The sequence below is a fragment of the Neoarius graeffei genome, chromosome 1 (assembly GCF_027579695.1).
Source record: "Neoarius graeffei isolate fNeoGra1 chromosome 1, fNeoGra1.pri, whole genome shotgun sequence".
In the NCBI taxonomy this organism is placed as follows: Eukaryota; Metazoa; Chordata; class Actinopteri; order Siluriformes; family Ariidae; genus Neoarius; species Neoarius graeffei.
In genome coordinates this window covers 27,123,931-27,150,886 of record NC_083569.1, presented here as the reverse complement: position 1 = coordinate 27,150,886, position 26,956 = coordinate 27,123,931, and the positions used below count along the sequence as shown (strand labels likewise).

At 41.0% G+C, this 26,956-nt stretch overlaps 1 protein-coding gene and 1 long non-coding RNA gene across 2 annotated transcripts in view; both read left to right on the top strand.

Annotated features, from left to right (window-relative positions):
- The first annotated feature begins 11,867 nt into the window (after positions 1 to 11,867).
- LOC132887084 (uncharacterized) lies at positions 11,868 to 12,405 on the top strand. Its single transcript, XR_009654767.1, has 2 exons — positions 11,868 to 11,904; positions 12,204 to 12,405. It is a non-coding gene; the product is annotated as an uncharacterized LOC132887084 (long non-coding RNA).
- Positions 12,406 to 25,892: 13,487 nt separating this feature from the next.
- LOC132887076 (polyunsaturated fatty acid lipoxygenase ALOX12-like) overlaps positions 25,893 to 26,956 on the top strand; it is a 30,784-nt gene continuing 29,720 nt past the window's right edge. The window contains exons 1-3 of the mRNA XM_060922432.1: positions 25,893 to 26,036; positions 26,336 to 26,537; positions 26,632 to 26,713. Coding sequence (XP_060778415.1) covers positions 25,893 to 26,036; positions 26,336 to 26,537; positions 26,632 to 26,713 — 428 coding nt within the window. The remainder of the gene's footprint in view (positions 26,037 to 26,335; positions 26,538 to 26,631; positions 26,714 to 26,956) is intronic.

Sequence of the window (26,956 nt, the reverse complement as noted above, 5' to 3'; positions counted from 1 at the left end):
TTCAAAAAGGTGCAGATGATTTATGTAATATGGTAAGTGATCGTAATAATTTGGAATATACCATAATTTAGCTGTTTGGTAATTTATTATTAAGCACCAGGATTAATGGTATGATTTACTTTGAATGATTCACTGATTCGGGGCGGCACGGTGGTGTAGTGGTTAGCGCTGTCACCTCACAGCAAGAAGGTCCTGGGTTCGAGCCCTGGGGCCGGCGAGGGCCTTTCTGTGTGGAGTTTGCATGTTCTCCCCGTGTCTGCGTGGGTGTGCTCCGGTTTCCCCCACAGTCCAAAGACATGCAGGTTAGGTTAACTGGTGACTCTAAATTGACCGTAGGTGTGAATGTGAGTGTGAATGGTTGTCTGTGTCTATGTGTCAGCCCTGTGATGACCTGGCGACTTGTCCAGGGTAGACCCCGAAGCCGCCGCCAGGCGCCGCTAAAACCGCCATTTAGAATTTGAGCCGCCGCCAGCCAATAATTTTGTAAGCCAATTTGAGCCGCTATCTAATAAAATTTGGCTGAGCCACTAAGAATTGTGTACATCAAATAATGGGTTTATCCACATCATGAGCTACAAGAAAAGCAGTGATGGGAATAACGGCGTTAGAAATAAACGGCGTTACTAACGGCATTACTTTTTTTAGTAACGAGTAATCTAACTAATTACTTTTTACATCGTTATAACGCCGTTCCCGTTACTTACAATAAAATACTATGCGTTACTTTATTAAAGCTGTTCTCATCTGGCACGCTGCTCGTTCAGCCTTTCTTTACTCTGCTTTCGTGTGGGGCGGGGAGACGCGAGACAACGGCACAGTAAGCCAATCAGAGTAGATTTGGACAACATATGTAGGTAGGCCACGCCTACTGCACTACTGCGCGCTCTTTCAATCGGAAGAGCCAGCGATGGCGAGCGGTCAGCCCAGCACTGCGCTTTCACATTGGAAATACAGCCAGGACTTTTCATTACTTGAAATAAAAGGCAAGAGTGTTTACGTGCAATGCACATTGTGTCGAGGAACAAAGCGTTTGTCCTCGTCAGTGGCCAGTAATTAGTAACAATTTTAATAACTACAAAAATATATTAAATTTGATAGATGTCTTCTCACATTGTCCCACAAAAATATTAATATAGTGTAGATAACGTTACTAATTGGTTCTGTTAAGTGTCCATTTCAGTCATTAAACACATTTAACATTCACTTTTATTATGATTACACTAATTGAATTTGATTTTTTTTTTTGAGGGGGAACAAAATGTAACGAATAATTACTTTCCCTGGTAATTAGTTACTTTTATGACAAAGTAACTCCGTTACTAACTCAGTTACTTTTTGAGAAAAGTAACTAGTAACTATAACTAATTACTTTTTGAAAGTAACGTGCCCAACACTGAAGAAAAGTGACACAAACATGATCAACTGTACACACTAGTAGTAACACAATAGAGACGTATAGGCATACACTGTAGAGATTTAGAACTGATATCACAGCACAGAGAGCCACCACAAGCTTGCCGTTGTGACTACCTGTCTGGCTTCCCGCCCCTCACACCGTTACCACGATACACTGGGGAACCCGGGAACCCACCCAGAGCATCAATCGACTCCGATATCGACGAGATGGCTGCATTCTTTGCCGCTGCTGAGGGAAAGTGTAAAGGTGTTTTGTTTGTTTGTTTGTTTCACATACTTCGAGATTGATAAAAAAAAAAAGTACTCCACCACTCTACTTTCATCGTAGTAACATAGCTGCCAGTCCTTCACTGGTCATTGTTAGTGAGAGTAGATAGCTAGATGCCTTCCTCGAACAATCCAGATTAGCTTATTATTAGCATTGAACTACAATCTTGCTAGATTTATATTTACAATGAAGTAAGAGACCAGGGGACCTGTGGTAATTTGCTATTTATTCCCCCCATTTGTTTGATCCGTTCGCCCGGATATATGCCACACAGTGACGTCCAGTATCAGCCATTTATAGCCATAAACATTTTGGTGGCTGCAGCAGCCATTAAGGTTTTGGCTGAGTCAGCTAGCCAGCCAATAATTTCATCAGCCAGCCATTATCCTGAAAACAAACGGCTTCGGGGTCTAGTCCAGGGTGTACCCCGCCTTTCGCCCGTAGTCAGCTGGGATAGGCTCCAGCTTGCCTGCGACCCTGTAGAAGGATAAAGCAGCTAGAGATAATGAGATGAGATTCACTGATTCACTTTGAATGATTCACTGATTCAATTCACTTCAAATGAGACTGATTCATTTTAATTATTAACCTTCAAATTTAATGAGACTGATTTAATGAGATCACTTAATAATTACTAAATGCACCTACATTATCAACTGTGTACTGATTGAGACTTGAATGTAAATCTGTTCATGGCAACTGCAGTCCTGAGCCATCATAGCAAAACTTTTGTATTAATTCTCCAAAACTATCTTCTAAGTGGATCTTTAGGCTGTCCATAAGGGGTCATCCTCCACAGGAGTGAAGTGATGAGAACTTCAGCCAGAAGTAACGCATCAGGTCAGCATCACTGGTACAGTTAGGTCCATATATATATTTGGACACTGACACAAATTTTTTTACCTGTTTACTGAACAGTGGCGGCTGGTAGTCTTTCAAACAGGGGAGGCTGATTGGTTACGATATTTCCAGATTTTAAAAGAAAAAACACATCAGTTTTGCCCATACTCTTGCCTCTGATCTGGCTGATTGTTGGCAGCGTCACAAACTGTGAAATAACAGGTTCTTTTGGCCCATTAGCCTACTGTCCAATATACATAATGGTGGTGTTGGGGGGGAGTATATTTTAACATTTTATATTTTAAAATTGTGGCATGTTGTTTAAAAATTGACCTCGGCTGTGTTTTTGTTTAAAAATGTTTTCCAAGTTGTAGCTGTGTTTAATTCATATCCAGAAAAACATATATTCCAATATAATATACTCAGCATAAACATTTTAAATAGATTCTATATTTTTGGTCCATCCATGACATATTACTAAAGTAGCCTATTTACTGTTGTTGATGTGGGTCACTTGCTGTTAGCCAATTCACTTTCTCGTACCAGGAGAGCTGAAAGGAATGAGTATTATTCCCTACCTTTTTCACCAAGTCAATTTGAGGTGTTGGTCTACCCTCCTCTTTAATTTTAATTTTTTCCTTGAAAGGAAGACTGGCAAATGGCTTCACCAAAATTAAATCAGCAATGCTTGTCATCCGTGCACAGCTTTCTTGCTAGCTGACTAGCCCCCTCAAGTTCAGTCACTCAAATAAACAAAATTTCTGGAACTAAGATAGCAAACTTGACAACACTATATTTACACTTTATTTACAATGAAAATATATACAAACTAAAAAAGCTGGTAGAAACCATATGTAATGAATGAAATCGAAATGTAAGCTGATCTCTTACAATACACCGCAGCACTTGCGAATCCGCATGGGACTGAACTGATGTTGCCAGATACTGCTGACGTTATCCAGCCCAAAATATGTTCAAAACCCACCAAAATGCACTTAAAACCGCCCAATCTGGCAACACTGTACCGCTGCCTGTCTATAGTTGAAACTAGCTGTCAATCAAAGAAAATATCCGGCCGCTTTCACCAATCACCAGTCTCCTCGCGGAAACTGCCATGTCCCTCCCATGTGAGGCTTGGAGTCCGTGGGCGGGCATTTTCGCAGTATTTGTCCAATAACCGTCTTGCATTTTGAGATTGAAAAGCGCATAGCTCCCAAATGCCGTTGAAGTCCACTGAGGCTGGGAGTCCATGAGACTCCGTGGGTGGGTATTTTCGCAGTATTTGTCCAATAATCGTCTTGCATTTTGAGATTGACAAGCACAGAGCTCTCAATCCACTGAGACTGGGCTGCATCGCGCTGTCACGAGGGGGAAAAACTCACGCACACATTAGGCGAACTGGGGAAAGTTATAACAGAATGATTTCGCACTGTAGTTGGGTTGAGCACATATATTTCTATGATTCTGGATCTGAAATAGCAATGTTATAAGGTCGGCTATAACATAAGCCTAGCGCAATTCATCCTACACGATGTTTGTCATTTTTAGAGGAGGCTGAGCCTCCCTTGTTGTCTTAGAGCAATCGCCCGTGTTACTGAAACATAGTCAAGTTATAGTTATATAATGGACATAAAGTCCAGACTTTCAGCTTTCATTTGAGGGTATCCACATTAAAATTGGATGAAAGGTTTAGGAGTTTCAGCTCCTTAACATGTGCCACCCTGTTTTTAAAGGGACCAAAAGTAATTGGACAATTGACTCAAAGGCTATTTCATGGGCAGGTGTGGGAAATTCCTTCGTTATGTCATTCTCAATTAAGCAGATAAAACGCCTGGAGTTGATTTGAGGTGTGGTGCTTGCATTTGGAAGATTTTGCTGTGAAGAAAACATGCGGTCAAAGGAGCTCTCCATGCAGGTGAAACAAGCCAGCCTTAAGCTGCGAAAACAACCCATCCGAGAAATTGCTACAATATTAGGAGTGGCAAAATCTACAGTTTGGTACATCCTGAGAAAGAAAGAAAGCACTGGTGAACTCATCAATGCAAAAAGACCTGGACGCCCACAGAAGACAACAGTGGTGGATGATCGCAGAATAATTTCCATGGTGAAGAGAAACCCCTTCACAACAGCCAACCAAGTGAACAACACTCTCCAGGAGGTAGGCCTATCAATATCCAAATCTACCATAAAGAGAAGACTGCATGAAAGTAAATACAGAGGGTTCACTGCACGGTGCAAGCCACTCATAAGCCTCAAGAATAAAAAGGCTAGATTGGACTTTGCTAAAAACATCTAAAAAAGCCAGCACAGTTCTGGAAGAACATTCTTTGGACAGATGAAACCAAGCTCAACCTCTACCAGAATGATGGAAAGAAAAAAGTATGGAGAAGGCATGGTACAGCTCATGATCCAAAGCATACCACATCATCTGTGAAACACGGCGGCGGCAGTGTGATGGCTTGGGCATGCATGGCTGCCAGTGGCACTGGGTCACTAGTGTTTATTGATGTGATACAGGACAGAAGCAGCCGGATGAATTCTGAGGTATTCAGAGACATACTGTGTGCTCAAATGCAGCCAAACTGATTGGTCGGCATTTCATAATACAGATGGACAATGACCCAAAACATAAAGCCAAAGCAACCCAGGAGTTTATTAAAGCAAAGAAGTGGAATATTCTTGAATGGCCAAGTCAGTCACCTGATCTCAACCCAATTGAGGATGCATTTCACTTGTTAAAGACTAAACTTCAGACAGAAAGACCCACAAACAAACAGCAACTGAAAACTGCTGCAGTAAAGGCCTGGCAGAGCATTAAAAAGGAGGAAACACAGCGTCTGGTGATGTCCATGAGTTCAAGACTTCAGGCAGTCATTGCCAACAAAGGGTTTTCAACCAAGTATTAGAAATTAACATTTTATTTACAATTATTTAATTTGTTCAATTACTTTTGAGCCCCTGAAATGAAGGGATTGTGTTTAAAAAATGCTTTAGTTCCTCACATTTTTATGCAATCATTTTGTTCAACCCACTGAATTAAAGCTGAAAGTCTGAACTTCAACTGCATCTGAATTGTTTTGTTCACAATTCATTGTGGTAATTTACAGAACCAAAATTAGAAAAATGTTGCCTCTGTCCAAATATTTATGGACCTAACTGTATCTCAGGAGTGGCACATGTAGCACAATAGAGAGAGATTTGGTTTGCTCACTGTCATGTAATGGTTACGAACAGTGTACATTGTGTGCTGAGTGCTAGTGGGGACTCCGGCAAGACTAAATATGACAGCATAACTAAAAGGGAGAGTCAGAATGTAACAGAGACTTGAGGGCACCGTGATACATAAAGTGTACATAAGTCCACTCTACTGTCAACAAACCTGAGTGAACATGTAAGGGAGGGGACAGCATCCAAACATCCCATTTTACCATTACATGACATTACATTACAGGCATTTCACAGATCGACATACAACATACCTAGAGCAGCCTGCAGAGCAGTTGGGGGTTAGGTGGCTTGCTCAAGGGCACTTCAAAACACTCTTCAAAACACTTATCAAAACACTCTCTGCCCAAGAATCCTCCAGATGTGCTACTTTATGTAATAAAAAGGCTTGACGAAACAACTATATTTTCAGCCAAGACTTAAACATTGAGACTGTGTCTGAGACCTGAACACTACTTGTACGGCTGTTCCATAACTGGGGGGATTTGTGAGAGAAGGCCGTCCCTCTGCTGGAGCCTTAACTATTTGAGGTATCAACAGATAGCCTGCACCTTTTGATCTAAGTTGTTGTGATGAGTCATAAAGGACCAGAAATTCACTCAGGTACTGTGGCATGAGATAAAGCACATACAGCACAGACTCATCCATATTCTATATGATTGAGTATATGAGTAACCACATTAACAGATACAGTAAAGTACAACAACAACATTGGAGTTCTTATATATAGTCTATTTTGTAACTGCATAACAATGTCAGTGCATTGTATTGTTTAAAGACAAAGGCCCAAGCTTTTCTACATTCAAATGGCATGTTAGGAAATCAGTCCAGATGAGCCATATCACATTTAGAATTTCATTCATTTAACTAAGACTTTATTGCACACAACTGTACCAAAAAAAAAAGACAAGTGCACAGTATGGAATGACCCAGAGGAAAATATTACTGCTCACAACAGTCTTGTCTTTGTCTCACATAAATAAATAAGATCTTACTGAATTCTGATCTGTTTCTCCTAAAATCCCTTTAAGAGCAAAATAATAGCAGAACGGTATTTCAAGATCTTAAGTTGGACTTAATTGAGCTTTGACAATAGACTATTTCTCATCTCTAGCCACTTTATCCTGTAACAGGGTTGCAGGCAAGCTGGAGCCTATCCCAGCTGACTACAGGCGAAAGGCAGGGTACACCTTGGACAAGTCGCCAGGTCATCACAGGGCTGACACATAGACACAGACAACCATTCACACCTACGGTCAATTTAGAGTCACCAGTTAACCTAACCTGCATGTCTTTAGACTGTGGGGTAAACCGGAGCACCCGGGAGAACATGCAAACTTCACACAGAAAGGCCCTCGCCGGCCATGGGGCTCAAACCCAGACCTTCTTGCTGTGAGGCGACAGCGCTAACCACTACACCACCATGCCGCCCTAGGCTAGTTCTTTGAAGTTTAAATTAAGAAGTAACATGATGAGACATAGGGCGGCACGGTGGTGTAGTGGTTAGCGCTGTTGCCTCACAGCAAGAAGGTCCTGGGTTCGAGCCCCGGGGCCGGCGAGGGCCTTTCTGTGCGGAGTTTGCATGTTCTCCCCGTGTCCGCGTGGGTTTCCTCCGGGTGCTCCGGTTTCCCCCACAGTCCAAAGACATGCAGGTTAGGTTAACTGGTGACTCTAAATTGACCGTAGGTGTGAATGGTTGTCTGTGTCTATGTGTCAGCCCTGTGATGACCTGGCGACTTGTCCAGGGTGTACCCCGCCTTTCGCCTGTAGTCAGCTGGGATAGGCTCCAGCTTGCCTGCGACCCTGTAGAAGGATAAAGCAGCTAGAGATAATGAGATGAGATGATGAGACATTGGCCAGATCTTACTGAATTCTGACTTGTTTATCCTAAAACCCCTTTAGGAGAGAGAGAGAGAGATTTGTTTCTGAAAGAGAAAGATGAGACAGTTGTCAAAAGCAATATTTTCCTCTGGGGAATTATAAGACAACATATCAGTGCAGTGTTTTTTCTTAAGTTAAAGTAATTCTATTACAATTGCATCAGACATTTCAAAAATCAGCTAATATTTACCATCTAATGAGAGAAATTACATTTGTTCTATTTAGCAAGAGCAGTGAAATCAGGTGTATGTGTGGTCAGGGCAATACGCATACAATGGTGCAGCTTCTGGGCAGTGAGGGATGCGCAATTATTAGTTTTAATGATATTCATGTGTGAGAATGACGATTCGCATGTGTAAGTACTGCCAAACATTGTGAAGATAAAAAAAAGCAAAATCCCTTGAATGAGGGAGTTTCTCGTGGCTGACATCATGAGTCCAAAACTATTCAGAACCTGCTAACTGATTCTGACCTGCCATTCAGATGACCTGACTGTCGCAGGTCATCTGATGACTGAATGTCAAGGAGTTCAAGTTGTAAAGATGCTTCATTTAATGGTGTTACCAGCTCCTTTGCTTTCAGTGCAAACTCTGTCATTATTCACACAGAAAGGATACTTCTCTGTCCCTTCACTGTTGAATTGCCTGTTTTCTGTGTCAACTTTTCACTTTTTTAAAGTAGAAAGAGACATTTTGTCTAACGTGCCAGCAGGAATAGGACCATAGTTAGAAGACGAGAGTGGAGAGCAGCACATGCATCTGGACTTTTTTTTTTTACACACTATTTAAAGGGCTGGTACAAATTGCCTCGTGGGCCAGACCTGGCTCGAGGGCCGCCAACTGAATAGCCCAGGTCTAGATCTATACAATATCTTCCTATTTCTATAGTTATTACTCATTTTCAGAGGGGAATAGGAGATATTTAGGTGTGGAAAGTACTCTGCATTATTCAATTTATGGTATTGATTTTTTTTCTTTTTTTGGTCTGTAAGTGACAGCGCAGCGCTGATGTCACGCAGTGCAGAGGAGTGTCACGTATCCGCACTTTGGGGAAAACCCTGTCTAGTAGTAGAGTAGCCAATCACTGCATGCGACTGCTTATATCAAGTGAATGTGGATTTGATGGATTGTTCCAGTGATGATGCTGGGTGATGACACTGGACCCACTCCGCCATTCCTTCTGGAAGTCGCGCGACAAACTGTTCCAGTGTCGCCAGGTCAAGGATTCCCTCAGCGTTGTGGTCGTTCAGTCTCAGCCACTTCCAGCAGGCGTCCCAGAGATGTTGGCTGAATGCAAAAGGCCGGTCAACCTCCTCTAATGTCAGCATCTGGAAGCACTGATGGTGTTGTTCTGGGGAGCAGCCGACACACTGCAGGATGGCTCACTTCAAGTCCGCGTATACAAACCAGATGTCGGTGGGGAGCTTCAAGTCCGAGTATACAGAACCAGCCACAGTTCATCTTTGACTCTCACACTCGCTTCTTCATTTTGTAGCAAAACCCAGTAGCCTTCATTATGTTTTTTTTAATCTGAAAAGTCTCTCTTATGGAATATGCTGCTCAGATACAGGGTTTTTTTGTAACATTTAATTTTGTGCTGGGAAAATAATAAAATTTGGACTCTAGAAAGTTTTTGTAACATTTAGACTCAATAATGAATGTAGAAGTCATAAAATAGAAATCTACAACAAAAATTTGTAATAAAAAATAAGGGGCCTAAGACTTTTGCACAGGACTGTATAGGCCTTTTATTTTACAATGTACAGTTTTATAACTTTAAATGGTGGAAATAATTTCTTAGATTTAACTACAAATTTAAGAAAGACCAGGGAAAAAAAACTGTGATATAATGAGCCTTATATGTGAGTAGTTAGTATCGATTTATTATAAGGCTATGCTTCATTTCCAAATATATTACTGATTGATTTTTTTTTTCCAAAAAGGACCCACACAGTAGCTTAAAAAACCCTCTTTTGCAGCTCATAATGTGACTTATAGCTTAAACAGCTAGAGTAAAACCTAAATAAAGAAATGCTGCACAATTCACTGTATTCACACCTTTAATTCACACTACGTTTATAGCAGAACGGAGCCCCATGGGTATAGGGTGTGGAAACATATGGTAAAGAAACCCATCAAGTTGTTTTCTGATGGTTTTGGTCCTGTGTGTTTCTGCCACCACAGGAAAGCCAACAACTAATGAAGTGAACAGTGAAGTAGAGTAGTAGTCGGGACAGTATAGTAGTGAGTAACTTGTCGCTGTTGTCGCCCGACATTTTGTGCAACATAAGGAAACAGTATAGTAACTATAACGGTAAAGAAATAAAACAAAAGAGGCTGGCTATGATATAAGAAAATTCTACAACCCAGAAACAGATGGGAGCTACACTTTTAGGCAGTGCCTCAATCTTCCTCAATTACATGTGTAGTCATACAGAGAGAAAGGGGAGGACTGAAAGGAGGAACAACTTGAGAGAAAAGATATAAGTTGGGGAAAGTTGACCTAAAAATAACATACAAATTGCACAAAAGCCAGAGAAAGGAAGCGGTTGAGACAGGATAAAAGAACCCACAAGTGTTCACTAACAAGGCTTACAAGGTAAATATTGATTACTATGCTTTAATTTAAGAAGGTATTGTGGCAGTGAGGGTGTGGTGGAGCATTGGCTGTGAATGGCCAGGAGTCAGGTTGAACCAATACGTAACCGGTGACAAAGTGTACCTGTGTCTAATTACTGGCTGTATATTAACGTGTGTCTCTTTTATACAGCCAGGAACGAGAGAGAGAGCTGTGACACTCCATCACACGTGTGTGTATATGTGGATTGTGTTTATGTTTTGTTATTAGTCACTGATAAGTCATCTCATCTCATTATCTCTAGCCACTTTATCCTGTTCTACAGGGTCGCAGGCAAGCTGGAGCCTGTCCCAGCTGACTACGGGCAAAAGGCGGGGTACACCCTGGACAAGTCGCCAGGTCATCACAGGGCTGACACATTGACACAGACAACCATTCACCTAACCTGCATGTCTTTGGACTGCGGGGGAAACTGGAGCAAACCCACATGGACATGGGGAGAACATGCAAACTCTGCACAAAAAGACCCTTGCTGGCCACAGGGCTTGAACCCAGACCTTCTTGCTGTGAGGCAACAGCGCTAACCACCATGCCACCCCGAACTGAAAAGTGTGAACAATAAAAAGAAATTGTGTAACTAACAAAAGTCACTCTCTGTTTGTGGCCATGTGTGTAAAGCTGCTTATGAGTGTGGCTGTTTGTCTTCTTCCTTCACCTTAACTGTGAGCTGATTTCTTTCTAAACTATATCAACCGGGAGCCGAGAATCTCTGTATAATACGTACAAAAATCAAATAAATGTAGTTTAACTCCCATTAGTTCCTGACTATTCATAAACCCTTGTATATAATTATTTCCAAAATACAAAAATAACCCCAGGTAGAAATATACAACTAGCACCAAGTATTTATAAAAGGCACCAACTATTGTTGTTTCTGATGCTGGTGTAGTGGTGCCTCCAAAGAGGAAATGGCTGTTTCTTAATTGTTTAAAAGGTTTCAAATGATTGTGAATGCATGTACTTCTAAAACTTTTTTTCTAGCTAGTGAGCTGGATGCAAATTAATATGAAATCATTTACATATTTAGCAGAATTTCTCATGTCAACAGAAGTAGCACTACCAATTTCATACTGCACATGCAAAATTAATGAGTTTTTCCCCCCAGAATATAAAACACTACATTTTCAGTTGCATGCATTTATTGATTTATTTTTTATGATCGATAAAAATGTCTTTTTGCCCATTCATAAGTCGAACATTGATAAACATTCTCTCTAGAGCATTTCCAAAATTTTGCTCCATTTTAACATTTCTCCATAAGGAACATACCATAACATACCATAAGGATGCAGCCAGGCATGTATAAATATGCTATTGTAAAAGATCCAGATTTGCAGGTTTGCACAGACATGGCAGCTTTAGGATTTCTGGGTGAGAAAACATATATTTGAAATTCTGAAATCAATCGTTTAAAATTGAAATCAGCAGCTGTGAGAAATTGTAATATAGTGGTCATTTCCTATTGCAAGAGTTGATGTGAATTGTGTGTGCAGATGGAATACAAAGTGACTGTGGCTACAGGAACCTTAGAGTACTCGGGTACTAATAACTATGTCTACATAACCCTGGTGGGGGAGAATGGAGAGAGTGAGAAGACGATGTTGGACAACCCAGGCTTGGATCTGTGTAGAGGCACAGTAAGTGTAGAGAAATGATTGTACAGAATATGTAGCAAAATTACTTTTTTGTCATATGCTTTTATTAAGAGTAACATACAATTGAGGATACAACCCAAGCATCTAACTGAGCAATCAAAACTTTCTTAAGGGCTCAACAGTGTCTGGGATTGAGTCCTGGGATTTGAACTTGTACAATTTTGGAAACTGGACTGTCTTTTATCCATGTTAAACTATATCATGAAATTGCTTCTTTTTAATAGGCATTGTTTCTCATTATTATACACAAATTGTATTTCTCTTATTTCTTTCTTCTACAGGGTGATGAATACATTGTCCAGAGCTCAGGTCCTCTAGGTCGTGTGCTCCTGGTACGCTTGGAGAAACAGAAGTACTTTGTGGAAGATAACTGGTATTGCAATTATGTGAAAGTCACACCACCAGGAGGGAAAAACACACAAACCTTCCCCTGCTACTGTTGGTTAGTGGGGGATAGTAAAGTAGAAGTCCGTGATGGCACAGGTCAGTCCTAGCATCTGCCCCAGTGAGGATTTTATCTCACCCCAATTTAAGCTTAATATTCCTAAGGGTGGCTTCTTTCTCACTTCTTCAACAGCGAAAAAGCTGTGTGATGAGATCCTGCCTCAGGAGCTGACTCATAGAAAGGCACAGCTGCAGGAGAGACAGAAAACTTTCCGGTGTGTATATTCCAGCACTAGATGTCTGTATTTTGCATAGTTTACCACTGTTAGGAGTTTGCATGTTCTCCCTGTGTCTGCGTGGGTTTCCTCCGGGTGCTCCGGTTTCCCCCACAGTCCAAAGACATGCAGGTTAGGTTAACTGGTGACTCTAAATTGACCGTAGGTGTGAATGTGAGTGTGGATGGTTGTCTGTGTCTATGTGCAGGGCCCTGTGATGACCTGGCGACTTGTCCAGGGTGTACCCTGCCTCTCGCCCATAGTCAACTGGGATAGGCTCCAGCTTGCCTGTGACCCTCTAGGACAGGATAAGCAGCTACAGATAATGGATGGATGGATTACCACTTGTCCTTTTGCATTTACACAATTGGAGGCTCTACACTCGAGGACAGTTACTGAGACCATTTTTAGCAATATAGTACACAACTAACAGGTCACAGTTAGCCCAACAGTACACAACACTGCTTATGTAGCTACCTGTTCTTCACAATTTAAAAGAACTCACAATATAGGTGCTTACTTACAGTCAAACATGCTAGCACATACTTTTGTCTTTTCTTATTTTAGATGGATCGCAAATAATATATACAAGGTACAGAATCATTAGAAATTTACAAAGAATACAAAGTGAGCATTTTCGCTGATTCATATGGTGCTACCCCAGTTGTAATCTAACTAAATGCATTATTACTGGAGAGATAAATTACTTGGCACAGCATTATTTATATCAGAATGTCACTGAAAATTATTTCTCTCTCACTCTCTCCCATTTTCTCCTGTTGCTTTTTTTTTTTTTACTGAAATCTTTTCCAGAAGGTTGAAATCTCTTTGGATTTTTGAGTACACCTTCTGTTTATCCTGTAGTTTATTTTGTTTCCCTCAATTCCACATTACTTTTATATACTTTATAAAGATATTTTATCTTGTGCATTGTCATTTTTTATAATATTATTTGCATTGTGTGATGATTACAGCTCTAGAAGTATTTGTGGAGTGGCAATAAGGACTTTGCATTCTGGTAGTAATAGGATCTGGAGTTTACTTGGAGTTAGTGAATGGGCACTTACACTGTTGGAAAATAGTTGGGAGAGGATGGGGGCAGGGTATCAGTCAGTAATCAGTATGCAACATCAGGAAGGGCTAATGCATACTACACAGTTTTGGCCCCAATTTCCCAGTCGCTAGCTAATTTCGGTGGCAATCGCTCAAGGTGAAAGATCATGCAGTGTGTAACACTTCTATGAGTGATGATCTAGTGTGCACTCCACTACAACACCAAACAACTGATTGCAAGTGATTTAAAGTTGTGTTGAAAAGGTAGCAATTCTGAGATTTTGAAAGAGTTTGTAAGTCGTGTATCAGTTGGCTTAAGCAGGAGAATTAGTGCACAAACCACATGGTATCAGGAGCACTGATGCAAAATGCAATGTGCCTGGTTAACCTGTCAAGCTACTGTTTCTTGCATTTTCTATGATGTGTGCCAGCAGGCACTACATTCATATGAAGAAAATCACAAAGATGTTTATTTTTTATATGTACATTCTTTTTCCTGACATGTCTACCTGCCTCAGCAGCTTTGAAAGGTTATGATTATATTACTTTCTTATCTGCTCTGTTTGGATATGGCATATTCCCCCCCTTTTAAACTTGAAACTCAAAGTCTGTCTGATAGCCCTTTGGTGTGGATTTCATTGGAGCATTACCCAGGGGTATGACTGTATTCAAGGACCCTATGTGGAGGGCCTAGACAAAAAGAAATTTGGCAAGTGGAAAGGAAGCCCACTAAAACTGTTTGCGTAGAACTCAAAGTTATGAAATGCCTTTGATATCACCAGAGTCCTGCCCAGAAACAAGACTGTCTGTCTGCATACATGAAATGAAAGTCAGTTGGTGCAAAGCCATCAGCAGTTTTCTTATACAGGGGTCTGTGCAACTGAGAACTTCTGCTACTACAGGATCTTTTCTGTTTTTGAATTGCTGCAGAAGAGTGGGTTCTTACATGTGTTACTTCCCATTATATCTGAAAATTATGTGAAAAAATGTAATATGTTGATGGTCACTTAATTCTGACTTCTATTGTATTCAGTTAGAGGTTGGAAACTTTTGTAGAAATGTTTTAAAATAATTGTTTATGGATCTTAATGGCATACCTGACCTATTTTACAACTTCTGTTTGCTGTTTTCTTTATGTTACTGATGTTTATTTGTGTTAAATTAGATTATTTTATTGTATTATATTGTTAGATGGAAAACCTGGGATTCAGGAATTCCCAAATGCATAGATGCCAACTCAGTGGCAGACCTACCCCAGGATGTTTGCTTTGCCAATGAGAAGCGCTGTGACTTTGAAGGATCACTTCAATATGCGTGAGCATCTACATTTAAGCAGTCATAAAAGCATGTGTGTCATGCACATCTGTACATATTATGTTTTTAATTTAATCACCCTCAGGATTTTGGAGCTGTCTCTGAAGAAGATGGTTTTCTGGATTGGGAAGTCATGGAAAGATCTGGATGATTTTAAACAAATATTTTGGACATTACGGAGTCCCATTACCGGTGTAGTTGCTGTTTTTTTTTTAAACCCTGTTATATACAAGTGATTTCTAATCAACTTCACTGTCGCAAAAATATTTAGAAAAGCATTTGTGTAATCAACAAGATGAGTATTGTTAGTGTTTCTTTTGACTTATGGTCCAATACCCTTTTTTATGCCAAATAACTGCATTCTTTTCAACTTACAATTAAGTTACAGTAAAGTAATAAATATTATCTGTAAATAGAAACATTTAGAGTGGTGCTTGAAAGTTTGTGAGCCCTTTAGAATTTTCTATATTTCTGCATAAATATGACCTAAAACATCATCAGATTTTCACACAAGTCCTAAAAGTAGATAAAGAGAACCCAGTTAAACAAATGAGACAAAAATATTAGACTTGGTCATTTATTTATTGAGGAAAATGATCCAATATTACATATCTGTGAGTGGCAAAAGTATGTGAACATTTGCTTTCAGTATCTGGTGTGACCCCCTTGTGCAGCAATAAGTGCAACTAAACGTTTCCGGTAACTGTTGTTCAGTCCTGCAAACCGGATTGGAGGAATTTTAGCCCGTTCCTCCGGACAGAACAGCTTCAACTCTGAGATGTTGGTGGGTTTCCTCACATGAATTGCTTGCTTCAGGTCCTTCCACAACATTTCGATTGGATTAAGGTCAGGACTTTGATTTGGCCATTCCAAAACATTAACTTTGTTCTTCTTTAACCATTCTTTGGTAGAACGACTTGTGTGCTTAGGGTCATTGTCTTGCTGCATGACCCACCTTCTCTTGAGATTCAGTTCATGGACAGGTGTCCTGACATCTTCCTTTAGAATTTGCTGGTAAAATTCAGAATTCATTGTTCTATCAATGATGGCAAGCCATGCTGGCCCAGATGCAGCAAAACAGGCCCAAACCATGATACTACCATCACCATGTTTCACAGATGAGATAAGGTTCTTATGCTGGAATGCAGTCTTTTCCTTTCTCCAAACATAACGCTTTTCATTTAAACCAAAAAGTTATATTTTGGTCTCATCCATCCACAAAACATTTTTCCAATAGCCTTCTGGCTTGTTAATATGATCTTTAGCAAACTGCAGATGAGCAGCAATGTTCTTTTTGGAGAGCAGTGGCTTTCTCCTTGCAACCCTGCCATGCACACCATTGTTCTTCAGTGTTTTCCTGATGGTTGACTCATGAACATTAGCATTAGCCAATGTGAGAGAGGCCTTCAGTTGCTTAGAAGTTACTCTGGGGTCCTTTGTGACCTCACTGACTATTACATGCCTTGCTCTTGTAGTGATCTTTGTTGGTCGACCACTCCTGGGGAGTAACATTGGTCTTGAATTTCCTCCATTTGTACACAATCTGTCTGACTGTGGATTGGTGGAGTCCAAACTCTTTAGAGATGGTTTTGTAAGCTATTCCAGCCTGATGAGCATCAACAATGCTTTTTCTGAAGTCCTCAGAAATCTCCTTTGTTCATGCCATGATACACTTCCACAAACATGTGTTGTGAAGATCAGACTTTGATAGATCCCTGTTCTTTAAATAAAACAGGGTGCCAACTCACACCTGATTGTCATCCCATTGATTGAAAACACCTGACTCTAATTTCACCTTCAAATTAACTGCTAATCTGAGAGGTTCACATACTTTTGCCACACACAGATATGTAATATTGGATAATTTTCCTCAATAAATTGAGGATTCCTGGTAACCAATGTTGTGTGTGCGTACGCTCCACAGGTTGGATGTGAGTCTGAAGAGAAAGTGTCTTTCTGGGAAAAGATGGATGAAGTGGTAGAAAACATATGGAGGGAGGAGCGTGTGCTGATAGGAGCAGATTTCAACGGACATACTGGCAAGGGAAACAGAGGAGATGAGGACGTGATGGGCAGATATGGTGTAAGAGAGAGAGAAATGTGGAAGGGCAAATGGTGGTTGATTTTTCAAAGAGGATGAATTTGACAATAGTCAATACATACTTTGAGAAGAAAGAGCAGCACAGGGTGACGTTTAAGAGTGGAGGAAGATCTACACAGGTGGACTACATACTCTGCAGAAGGGGTAACCTGAAGGAGACTGGAGACTGTAAAGTGATGGCAGGGGAGAGTGTAGCTAGACAACATCAAGCGGTCATGTGCAGGATGAGCTTGAAAGTGAAAAAGAGGAAGCATGAAATAGTGGAGCCGAAAATTAAGTGGTGGAAACTAAAAGAGGTTGAACATCAGAAGAAGTTTAGGGAAGAAATGAGACAAGCATTGAGTGGTCATGGAAGTCTGCCAGAAGATTGGAATACTACTGCTGTACTAGTAAGAGAAGCAGCAAGGAAGGTGCTAGGGTGGTCATGTTTTAAACTTTACTTAACTTTTATTCTATTTTATTCTGCTGTTTTTTACTGAACTTTTACTTCATTTTATTATTTTATTTCTACTATTGTTTAATTCTTATTTTTATTTTTATTTTTCTCTCTTCTTCCCCCTTTATTTTATGTAATTTTATTTTCTATTGTTTACTGTTTTCCCTTTACCTCTGTAAAGCACATTGAACTGCCACTGTGTATGAAATGCGCTATATAAATAAACTTGCCTTGCCTTGCCTAGGATGGTCATCGGGAAGAAAGAAGGAAGACAAGGAGACATGGTGGTGGAACAAAGAAGTGCAGGAAATTATAAAAGAGAAGAGGCTAGCAAAGAAGAATTGGGATGATCAGAGAGACGAGGAAAGCAGGCGGTTATACAGAGAGACGAGACAGAAGGCAAAAAGAGTGGTAGTGAAGGTGAAAGCAGATGCATACCAGGAGTTGTACGAAAGCCTGGACATCAAAGAAGGAGAGAAAGACCTGTACAGACTAGCTAGGCAGAGAAACAGGGAAGCGAGGGATGTACAGCAGGTAAGAGTGATGAAAGATGGAAATGGAAATATGCTGACAAAGAAAGTGTATTAAGAAGGTGGAAAGAGTACTTTGAGGATTTATTAAATGAGGAGAATCCAAGAGAGAAAAGGTCAGATTCATTGGAGACAGCAAATCAGGAAGCAGAGTTGGTTAGTAAGGATGAGGTGAGGGCAGCCATGAAAAGAATGAAGACTGGGAAAGCAGTCGGACCAGATGGTATCCCGATTGAGGCTCGGAGATGTTTGGGTGAGACAGCTGTGGAATTCCTAACGAGATTGTTTAATAAGATCCTAGAGAATGAGAAAATGCCAAATGAATGGAGAAACTGTGTGCTAGTCCCAGTATACAAGAATAAGGGAGATGTACAGAGCTACAATAATTACAGAGGAATAAAATTGATGAGCCACACCATGAAGCTATGGGAAAGGGTATTGGAGGCGAGATTGAGAAGAGAGGTAGCAATCTGTGAACAGCACTATGGGTTTATGCCAAGGAAGAGCACGTCGGATGCAATTTTTGCTTTAAGAATGTTAATGGAGAAGTACAGAGAAGGCCAGAGAAAGCTACATTGTGTGTTTGTAGACCTGGAGAAGGCATACGATAGCGTGCCGAGAGATGAGTTATGGCATTGTATGAGGAAGAGTGGAGTGAATGAGAAGTACATTAGAGTGGTGCAAGACATGTATGAGAACAGTGAAACAGCAGTGAGATGTGCAGTTGGAACAACTGAATGGTTCAAGGTCAGGACTCCATCAAGGATCTGCTTTGAGTCCTTTTTTGTTTGCCATAGTGATGGATAGCTTGACGGACGAAGTGAGGCAAGAGTCACCATGGAACATGATGTTTGCGGATGATATTGTGATATGTGGTGAAAGTAGAAAGGAGGTTGAGTTGGGTTTGGAGAGATGGAGGTATGCATTGGAACAAAGAGGAATGAAGGTGAGCAGTAGCAAAACAGAGTACATGTGCATCAATGAGAATGGGGATGAGAGTGTAGTGAAGATGCAAGGAGTAGACATAAAGTTAGTTGGTGAATTCAATACCTGGGATCAACTGTGCAGGAAAATGGGGGCTGCGATAGTGAGGTGAGAAAGAGAGTGCAGGCAGGGTGGAACAGTTGGAGAAGGATTTTGGGAGTCATTTTTAGGGCATACCTAACAATGTGTTTTCTTTCTCTCTCTCTCTTCCCCCCCCCCCAATCTGTCCCTCTGAGTTACATGTTGATCCTGGGATTGAGATGCTGGCCTCTTCTGCCCCTCGGACCTGCTTGATCCATCCTGGTGCCCTGTGTCTGGTCGGAGTTTTATCGCCCCACTCCTGTGAAGGATGGCCCCATGAGGACAGTTGAGGGTTATACATGTTAAAACTGTTAATATTATAGTCAGGCTGTCTGTTGTTGCCCAAATGAGGATGGGTTCCCTTTTGAGTCTGGTTCCTCTCGAGGTTTCTTCCTCATGTCGTCTGAGGGAGTTTTTCCTTGCCACCGTCGCCACAGGCTTGCTCATTGGGGATAGATTAGGAATAAAATTAGCTCATGTTTTAAGTCGTTCAAATTCTGTAAAGCTGCTTTGCGACAATGTTTATTGTTAAAAGCGCTGTACAAATAAACTTGATTTGATTTGATTTATGATAGGAAAGTCCCAGCAAAAGTGAAAGGTAAGATGTATAAGACAGTAATGAGACCAGCTGTGATGTATGGATTGGAGATAGTATCCTTAACGAAGAGACAGGAGGCAAAGTTGGAGGTGGCGGAGTTGAGGATGTTAAGGTTTGTGATGGGAGTGACAAGGTTGGACAGGATAAGGAACAAGCACATCAGAGGGACAGCACATGTGGAGAGCTTGGGAATTAAGCTTAGAGAGATGAGACCGAGATGGTATGGGTACATCCTGAGAAGAGATGCAGAGCATGTTGGAAGGAGAATGTTGAGGATGGAGCTGCCAGGCAAACGAAAACAAGGAAGGCCAAAGAGGAAATACATGGATGTGGTGAGAGAGGACATGAAAGTGGCAGGTGTGGTCGAGAAAGATGCGGAAGACAGGGAGCAATGGAGACGAAAGATCCGCTGTGGCGACCCCTAATCGGGAGCAGCCAAAAGAAGAAGAAGAAGAAGGATCATTTTCCTCAATAAATAAATGACCAAGTATAATATTTTTGTCTCGTTTGTTTAACTGGGTTCTCTTTATCTACTTTTAGGACTTGTGTGAAAATCTGATGATGTTTTGGGTCATATTTATGCAGAAATATAGAAAATTCTAAAGGGTTCACAAACTTTCAAGCATCACTGTATTTAAACCTCATGCTTCAGCTGTAAATAACACATAATAATACTATCTAATTGAATATAAATGCCTTATGACTGTTTTTAGAATATGTTATGGAACACTGGAAGGAGGACTGGTTTTTTGGCCATCAGTTCCTGAATGGGGCAAATCCACGGATGATCCAGAGGTGCGAGAAACTACCCTCCAACTTTCCTGTCTCTGGACACATGGTGCAGGCCTTCTTAAGCCCCAACACCACCCTGGACAAAGAGCTCAAGGTGAAGTGTCATGCATAATTTCTGCAATGATTTCATACACCTTTTGAAAAATTAATACTCATCTTCAGTATCCACTTTCTCCTGGTCACCCTGAATCCTTCAGTACAGCACAGGGCCACCATGCACTCACAGTCACAGCTAGTGGTGTTTAACAATCAGATGATATGGATTACTGCAACAATTTTAAAGGCAATGACTGAAATAAATTGAAGAAACATACATTTCATTTGTGGTACCCTAAACTTAGGCCCTGTCCACACAGCAACGGATTCAGGTGACTCCGATACAATTGTTTATCGTTTAGGCCTGGCGTCCACACGGCACCGGCGTTTTGGGTGCCCAAAACGCAATCTTTTTGAGAACGGGGTCCAGAGTGGAAAGATCTGGCAACGTTGCCATTGCAAAGTCGTCTGGATGAGTAGAACGGATTTGTTTACGATGACGTCACAACCACATGACTGTGAGTGCTTCACGCCGGGTAGAAGTGTAACGAACTCGATGCGAGTTGTCAACAAATCCTATAACTTGGTTCATGAAACGCACTTACAAAATATTTTCACTGTGAATATTTATTGTGTAATGGTGCAAAGTGAGAGAGAGAGAGAGAGAGAGAGAGAGAGAGACTCTGCCCTTAGGGCAGAGTCAATCCCGCCAGCAAAAATAGGGAAAAAAAGGAGCGATCTCACCTCTTCATATGTTGGTTTAAGTCCTACAATACATTCCTCAAAAAGGGCGTAGAAGAGCAAATTAATCCATCAACGTGTAGCATTCAATTTATTCCGGACCATTAAAGACGCCGCCTTCCGCGTAGAATCATACGTCATCCTTGCCGCCATATTGGATAGGTCAAAGCGGAAAATAAAGATTCATGTGCTGCGTTTAACTGTACCAACAGGTTTACCGTCCAAACGAGATCACATGGGATTACCTTTCACAGGTGAGAAACAACAAATTAATCCATCAACGTGTAGCATTCAATTTATTCCGGACCATTAAAGACGCCGCCTTCCGCGTAGAATCATACGTCATCCTTGCCGCCATATTGGATAGGTCAAAGTGGAGAATAAAGATTAGCTACGTTTAACTGTACCAACAGGTTTGCCGTCCAAACGAGATCACATGGGATTACCTTTCACAGGTGAGACTGGAAAAATACTTTTCATTGTATTTGGTCATTATAATGTAATTTTACAAACAGATTTTCCTGACTTTGTGGCTAATATGAAGTCTCGCGCATAATAGTTTATGCGCATGCATCCTTACTTCTTCTATTGTTCTGGTGTCTCCGAAGGGACCATCTTACAGCACCCCTAGAGGTGTGGCATGTGTATTGCTTCGTTTTCAGCAAGCGTTGCGTTGCCATATGGACTTGATATTTTACTGATCGTTGCCCATTTGGATGCGATATATTTTTAAATAACATCTCGTTGCCGTTGTCATGTGGATGTAGCCTTAGGGAACCCTGGAGCTGTGAGGAGGCACCTACCTGCAGCACCATCAGGCCCAGATGGGCCATCAGGAGATTCGGGAGATCCTGATTTTGGCCTGACCATTTAAAAAAAAAAAATTTTTCCCTGTAATGATGTCAAGTGGCCGGCAAATCCTGCACTTCTGAGAGATATTGGTGGAAACTGCTCACATTTCCCATTTTCACCCCCCCCAAAAAAAAAAATTAATTACAAAAAAAAAAAACCTGCTTGGTGTCAGTCCTGCGCGCTGTGGCACATGCACTAGAAGGCCCGCCTCTGTGCGTGCGCCATGAACAAAGCGCACCTGAACTCAATTAGAGAACTATGTGTTGGGCTATTTAAGGACTGTGCTGATACAAATACAATGCGAAGTATTACGCTACGTTCAGTGTGCATTTCGAGTCTTTTTTCAAAAAACATTTTGTCTAACGTGCCAGCAGGAATAGGACCATAGTTAGAAGACGAGAGTGGAGAGCAGCACATGCATCTGGACTTTTTTTTTTTACACACTATTTAAAGGGCTGGTACAAATTGCCTCGTGGGCCAGACCTGGCTCGAGGGCCGCCAACTGAATAGCCCAGGTCTAGATCTATACAATATCTTCCTATTTCTATAGTTATTACTCATTTTCAGAGGGGAATAGGAGATATTTAGGTGTGGAAAGTACTCTGCATTATTCAATTTATGGTATTGATTTTTTTTCTTTTTTTGGTCTGTAAGTGACAGCGCAGCGCTGATGTCACGCAGTGCAGAGGAGTGTCACGTATCCGCACTTTGGGGAAAACCCTGTCTAGTAGTAGAGTAGCCAATCACTGCATGCGACTGCTTATATCAAGTGAATGTGGATTTGATGGATTGTTCCAGTGATGATGCTGGGTGATGACACTGGACCCACTCCGCCATTCCTTCTGGAAGTCGCGCGACAAACTGTTCCAGTGTCGCCAGGTCAAGGATTCCCTCAGCGTTGTGGTCGTTCAGTCTCAGCCACTTCCAGCAGGCGTCCCAGAGATGTTGGCTGAATGCAAAAGGCCGGTCAACCTCCTCTAATGTCAGCATCTGGAAGCACTGATGGTGTTGTTCTGGGGAGCAGCCGACACACTGCAGGATGGCTCACTTCAAGTCCGCGTATACAAACCAGATGTCGGTGGGGAGCTTCAAGTCCGAGTATACAGAACCAGCCACAGTTCATCTTTGACTCTCACACTCGCTTCTTCATTTTGTAGCAAAACCCAGTAGCCTTCATTATGTTTTTTTTAATCTGAAAAGTCTCTCTTATGGAATATGCTGCTCAGATACAGGGTTTTTTTGTAACATTTAATTTTGTGCTGGGAAAATAATAAAATTTGGACTCTAGAAAGTTTTTGTAACATTTAGACTCAATAATGAATGTAGAAGTCATAAAATAGAAATCTACAACAAAAATTTGTAATAAAAAATAAGGGGCCTAAGACTTTTGCACAGGACTGTATAGGCCTTTTATTTTACAATGTACAGTTTTATAACTTTAAATGGTGGAAATAATTTCTTAGATTTAACTACAAATTTAAGAAAGACCAGGGAAAAAAAACTGTGATATAATGAGCCTTATATGTGAGTAGTTAGTATCGATTTATTATAAGGCTATGCTTCATTTCCAAATATATTACTGATTGATTTTTTTTTTCCAAAAAGGACCCACACAGTAGCTTAAAAAACCCTCTTTTGCAGCTCATAATGTGACTTATAGCTTAAACAGCTAGAGTAAAACCTAAATAAAGAAATGCTGCACAATTCACTGTATTCACACCTTTAATTCACACTACGTTTATAGCAGAACGGAGCCCCATGGGTATAGGGTGTGGAAACATATGGTAAAGAAACCCATCAAGTTGTTTTCTGATGGTTTTGGTCCTGTGTGTTTCTGCCACCACAGGAAAGCCAACAACTAATGAAGTGAACAGTGAAGTAGAGTAGTAGTCGGGACAGTATAGTAGTGAGTAACTTGTCGCTGTTGTCGCCCGACATTTTGTGCAACATAAGGAAACAGTATAGTAACTATAACGGTAAAGAAATAAAACAAAAGAGGCTGGCTATGATATAAGAAAATTCTACAACCCAGAAACAGATGGGAGCTACACTTTTAGGCAGTGCCTCAATCTTCCTCAATTACATGTGTAGTCATACAGAGAGAAAGGGGAGGACTGAAAGGAGGAACAACTTGAGAGAAAAGATATAAGTTGGGGAAAGTTGACCTAAAAATAACATACAAATTGCACAAAAGCCAGAGAAAGGAAGCGGTTGAGACAGGATAAAAGAACCCACAAGTGTTCACTAACAAGGCTTACAAGGTAAATATTGATTACTATGCTTTAATTTAAGAAGGTATTGTGGCAGTGAGGGTGTGGTGGAGCATTGGCTGTGAATGGCCAGGAGTCAGGTTGAACCAATACGTAACCGGTGACAAAGTGTACCTGTGTCTAATTACTGGCTGTATATTAACGTGTGTCTCTTTTATACAGCCAGGAACGAGAGAGAGAGCTGTGACACTCCATCACACGTGTGTGTATATGTGGATTGTGTTTATGTTTTGTTATTAGTCACTGATAAGTCATCTCATCTCATTATCTCTAGCCACTTTATCCTGTTCTACAGGGTCGCAGGCAAGCTGGAGCCTGTCCCAGCTGACTACGGGCAAAAGGCGGGGTACACCCTGGACAAGTCGCCAGGTCATCACAGGGCTGACACATTGACACAGACAACCATTCACCTAACCTGCATGTCTTTGGACTGCGGGGGAAACTGGAGCAAACCCACATGGACATGGGGAGAACATGCAAACTCTGCACAAAAAGACCCTTGCTGGCCACAGGGCTTGAACCCAGACCTTCTTGCTGTGAGGCAACAGCGCTAACCACCATGCCACCCCGAACTGAAAAGTGTGAACAATAAAAAGAAATTGTGTAACTAACAAAAGTCACTCTCTGTTTGTGGCCATGTGTGTAAAGCTGCTTATGAGTGTGGCTGTTTGTCTTCTTCCTTCACCTTAACTGTGAGCTGATTTCTTTCTAAACTATATCAACCGGGAGCCGAGAATCTCTGTATAATACGTACAAAAATCAAATAAATGTAGTTTAACTCCCATTAGTTCCTGACTATTCATAAACCCTTGTATATAATTATTTCCAAAATACAAAAATAACCCCAGGTAGAAATATACAACTAGCACCAAGTATTTATAAAAGGCACCAACTATTGTTGTTTCTGATGCTGGTGTAGTGGTGCCTCCAAAGAGGAAATGGCTGTTTCTTAATTGTTTAAAAGGTTTCAAATGATTGTGAATGCATGTACTTCTAAAACTTTTTTTCTAGCTAGTGAGCTGGATGCAAATTAATATGAAATCATTTACATATTTAGCAGAATTTCTCATGTCAACAGAAGTAGCACTACCAATTTCATACTGCACATGCAAAATTAATGAGTTTTTCCCCCCAGAATATAAAACACTACATTTTCAGTTGCATGCATTTATTGATTTATTTTTTATGATCGATAAAAATGTCTTTTTGCCCATTCATAAGTCGAACATTGATAAACATTCTCTCTAGAGCATTTCCAAAATTTTGCTCCATTTTAACATTTCTCCATAAGGAACATACCATAACATACCATAAGGATGCAGCCAGGCATGTATAAATATGCTATTGTAAAAGATCCAGATTTGCAGGTTTGCACAGACATGGCAGCTTTAGGATTTCTGGGTGAGAAAACATATATTTGAAATTCTGAAATCAATCGTTTAAAATTGAAATCAGCAGCTGTGAGAAATTGTAATATAGTGGTCATTTCCTATTGCAAGAGTTGATGTGAATTGTGTGTGCAGATGGAATACAAAGTGACTGTGGCTACAGGAACCTTAGAGTACTCGGGTACTAATAACTATGTCTACATAACCCTGGTGGGGGAGAATGGAGAGAGTGAGAAGACGATGTTGGACAACCCAGGCTTGGATCTGTGTAGAGGCACAGTAAGTGTAGAGAAATGATTGTACAGAATATGTAGCAAAATTACTTTTTTGTCATATGCTTTTATTAAGAGTAACATACAATTGAGGATACAACCCAAGCATCTAACTGAGCAATCAAAACTTTCTTAAGGGCTCAACAGTGTCTGGGATTGAGTCCTGGGATTTGAACTTGTACAATTTTGGAAACTGGACTGTCTTTTATCCATGTTAAACTATATCATGAAATTGCTTCTTTTTAATAGGCATTGTTTCTCATTATTATACACAAATTGTATTTCTCTTATTTCTTTCTTCTACAGGGTGATGAATACATTGTCCAGAGCTCAGGTCCTCTAGGTCGTGTGCTCCTGGTACGCTTGGAGAAACAGAAGTACTTTGTGGAAGATAACTGGTATTGCAATTATGTGAAAGTCACACCACCAGGAGGGAAAAACACACAAACCTTCCCCTGCTACTGTTGGTTAGTGGGGGATAGTAAAGTAGAAGTCCGTGATGGCACAGGTCAGTCCTAGCATCTGCCCCAGTGAGGATTTTATCTCACCCCAATTTAAGCTTAATATTCCTAAGGGTGGCTTCTTTCTCACTTCTTCAACAGCGAAAAAGCTGTGTGATGAGATCCTGCCTCAGGAGCTGACTCATAGAAAGGCACAGCTGCAGGAGAGACAGAAAACTTTCCGGTGTGTATATTCCAGCACTAGATGTCTGTATTTTGCATAGTTTACCACTGTTAGGAGTTTGCATGTTCTCCCTGTGTCTGCGTGGGTTTCCTCCGGGTGCTCCGGTTTCCCCCACAGTCCAAAGACATGCAGGTTAGGTTAACTGGTGACTCTAAATTGACCGTAGGTGTGAATGTGAGTGTGGATGGTTGTCTGTGTCTATGTGCAGGGCCCTGTGATGACCTGGCGACTTGTCCAGGGTGT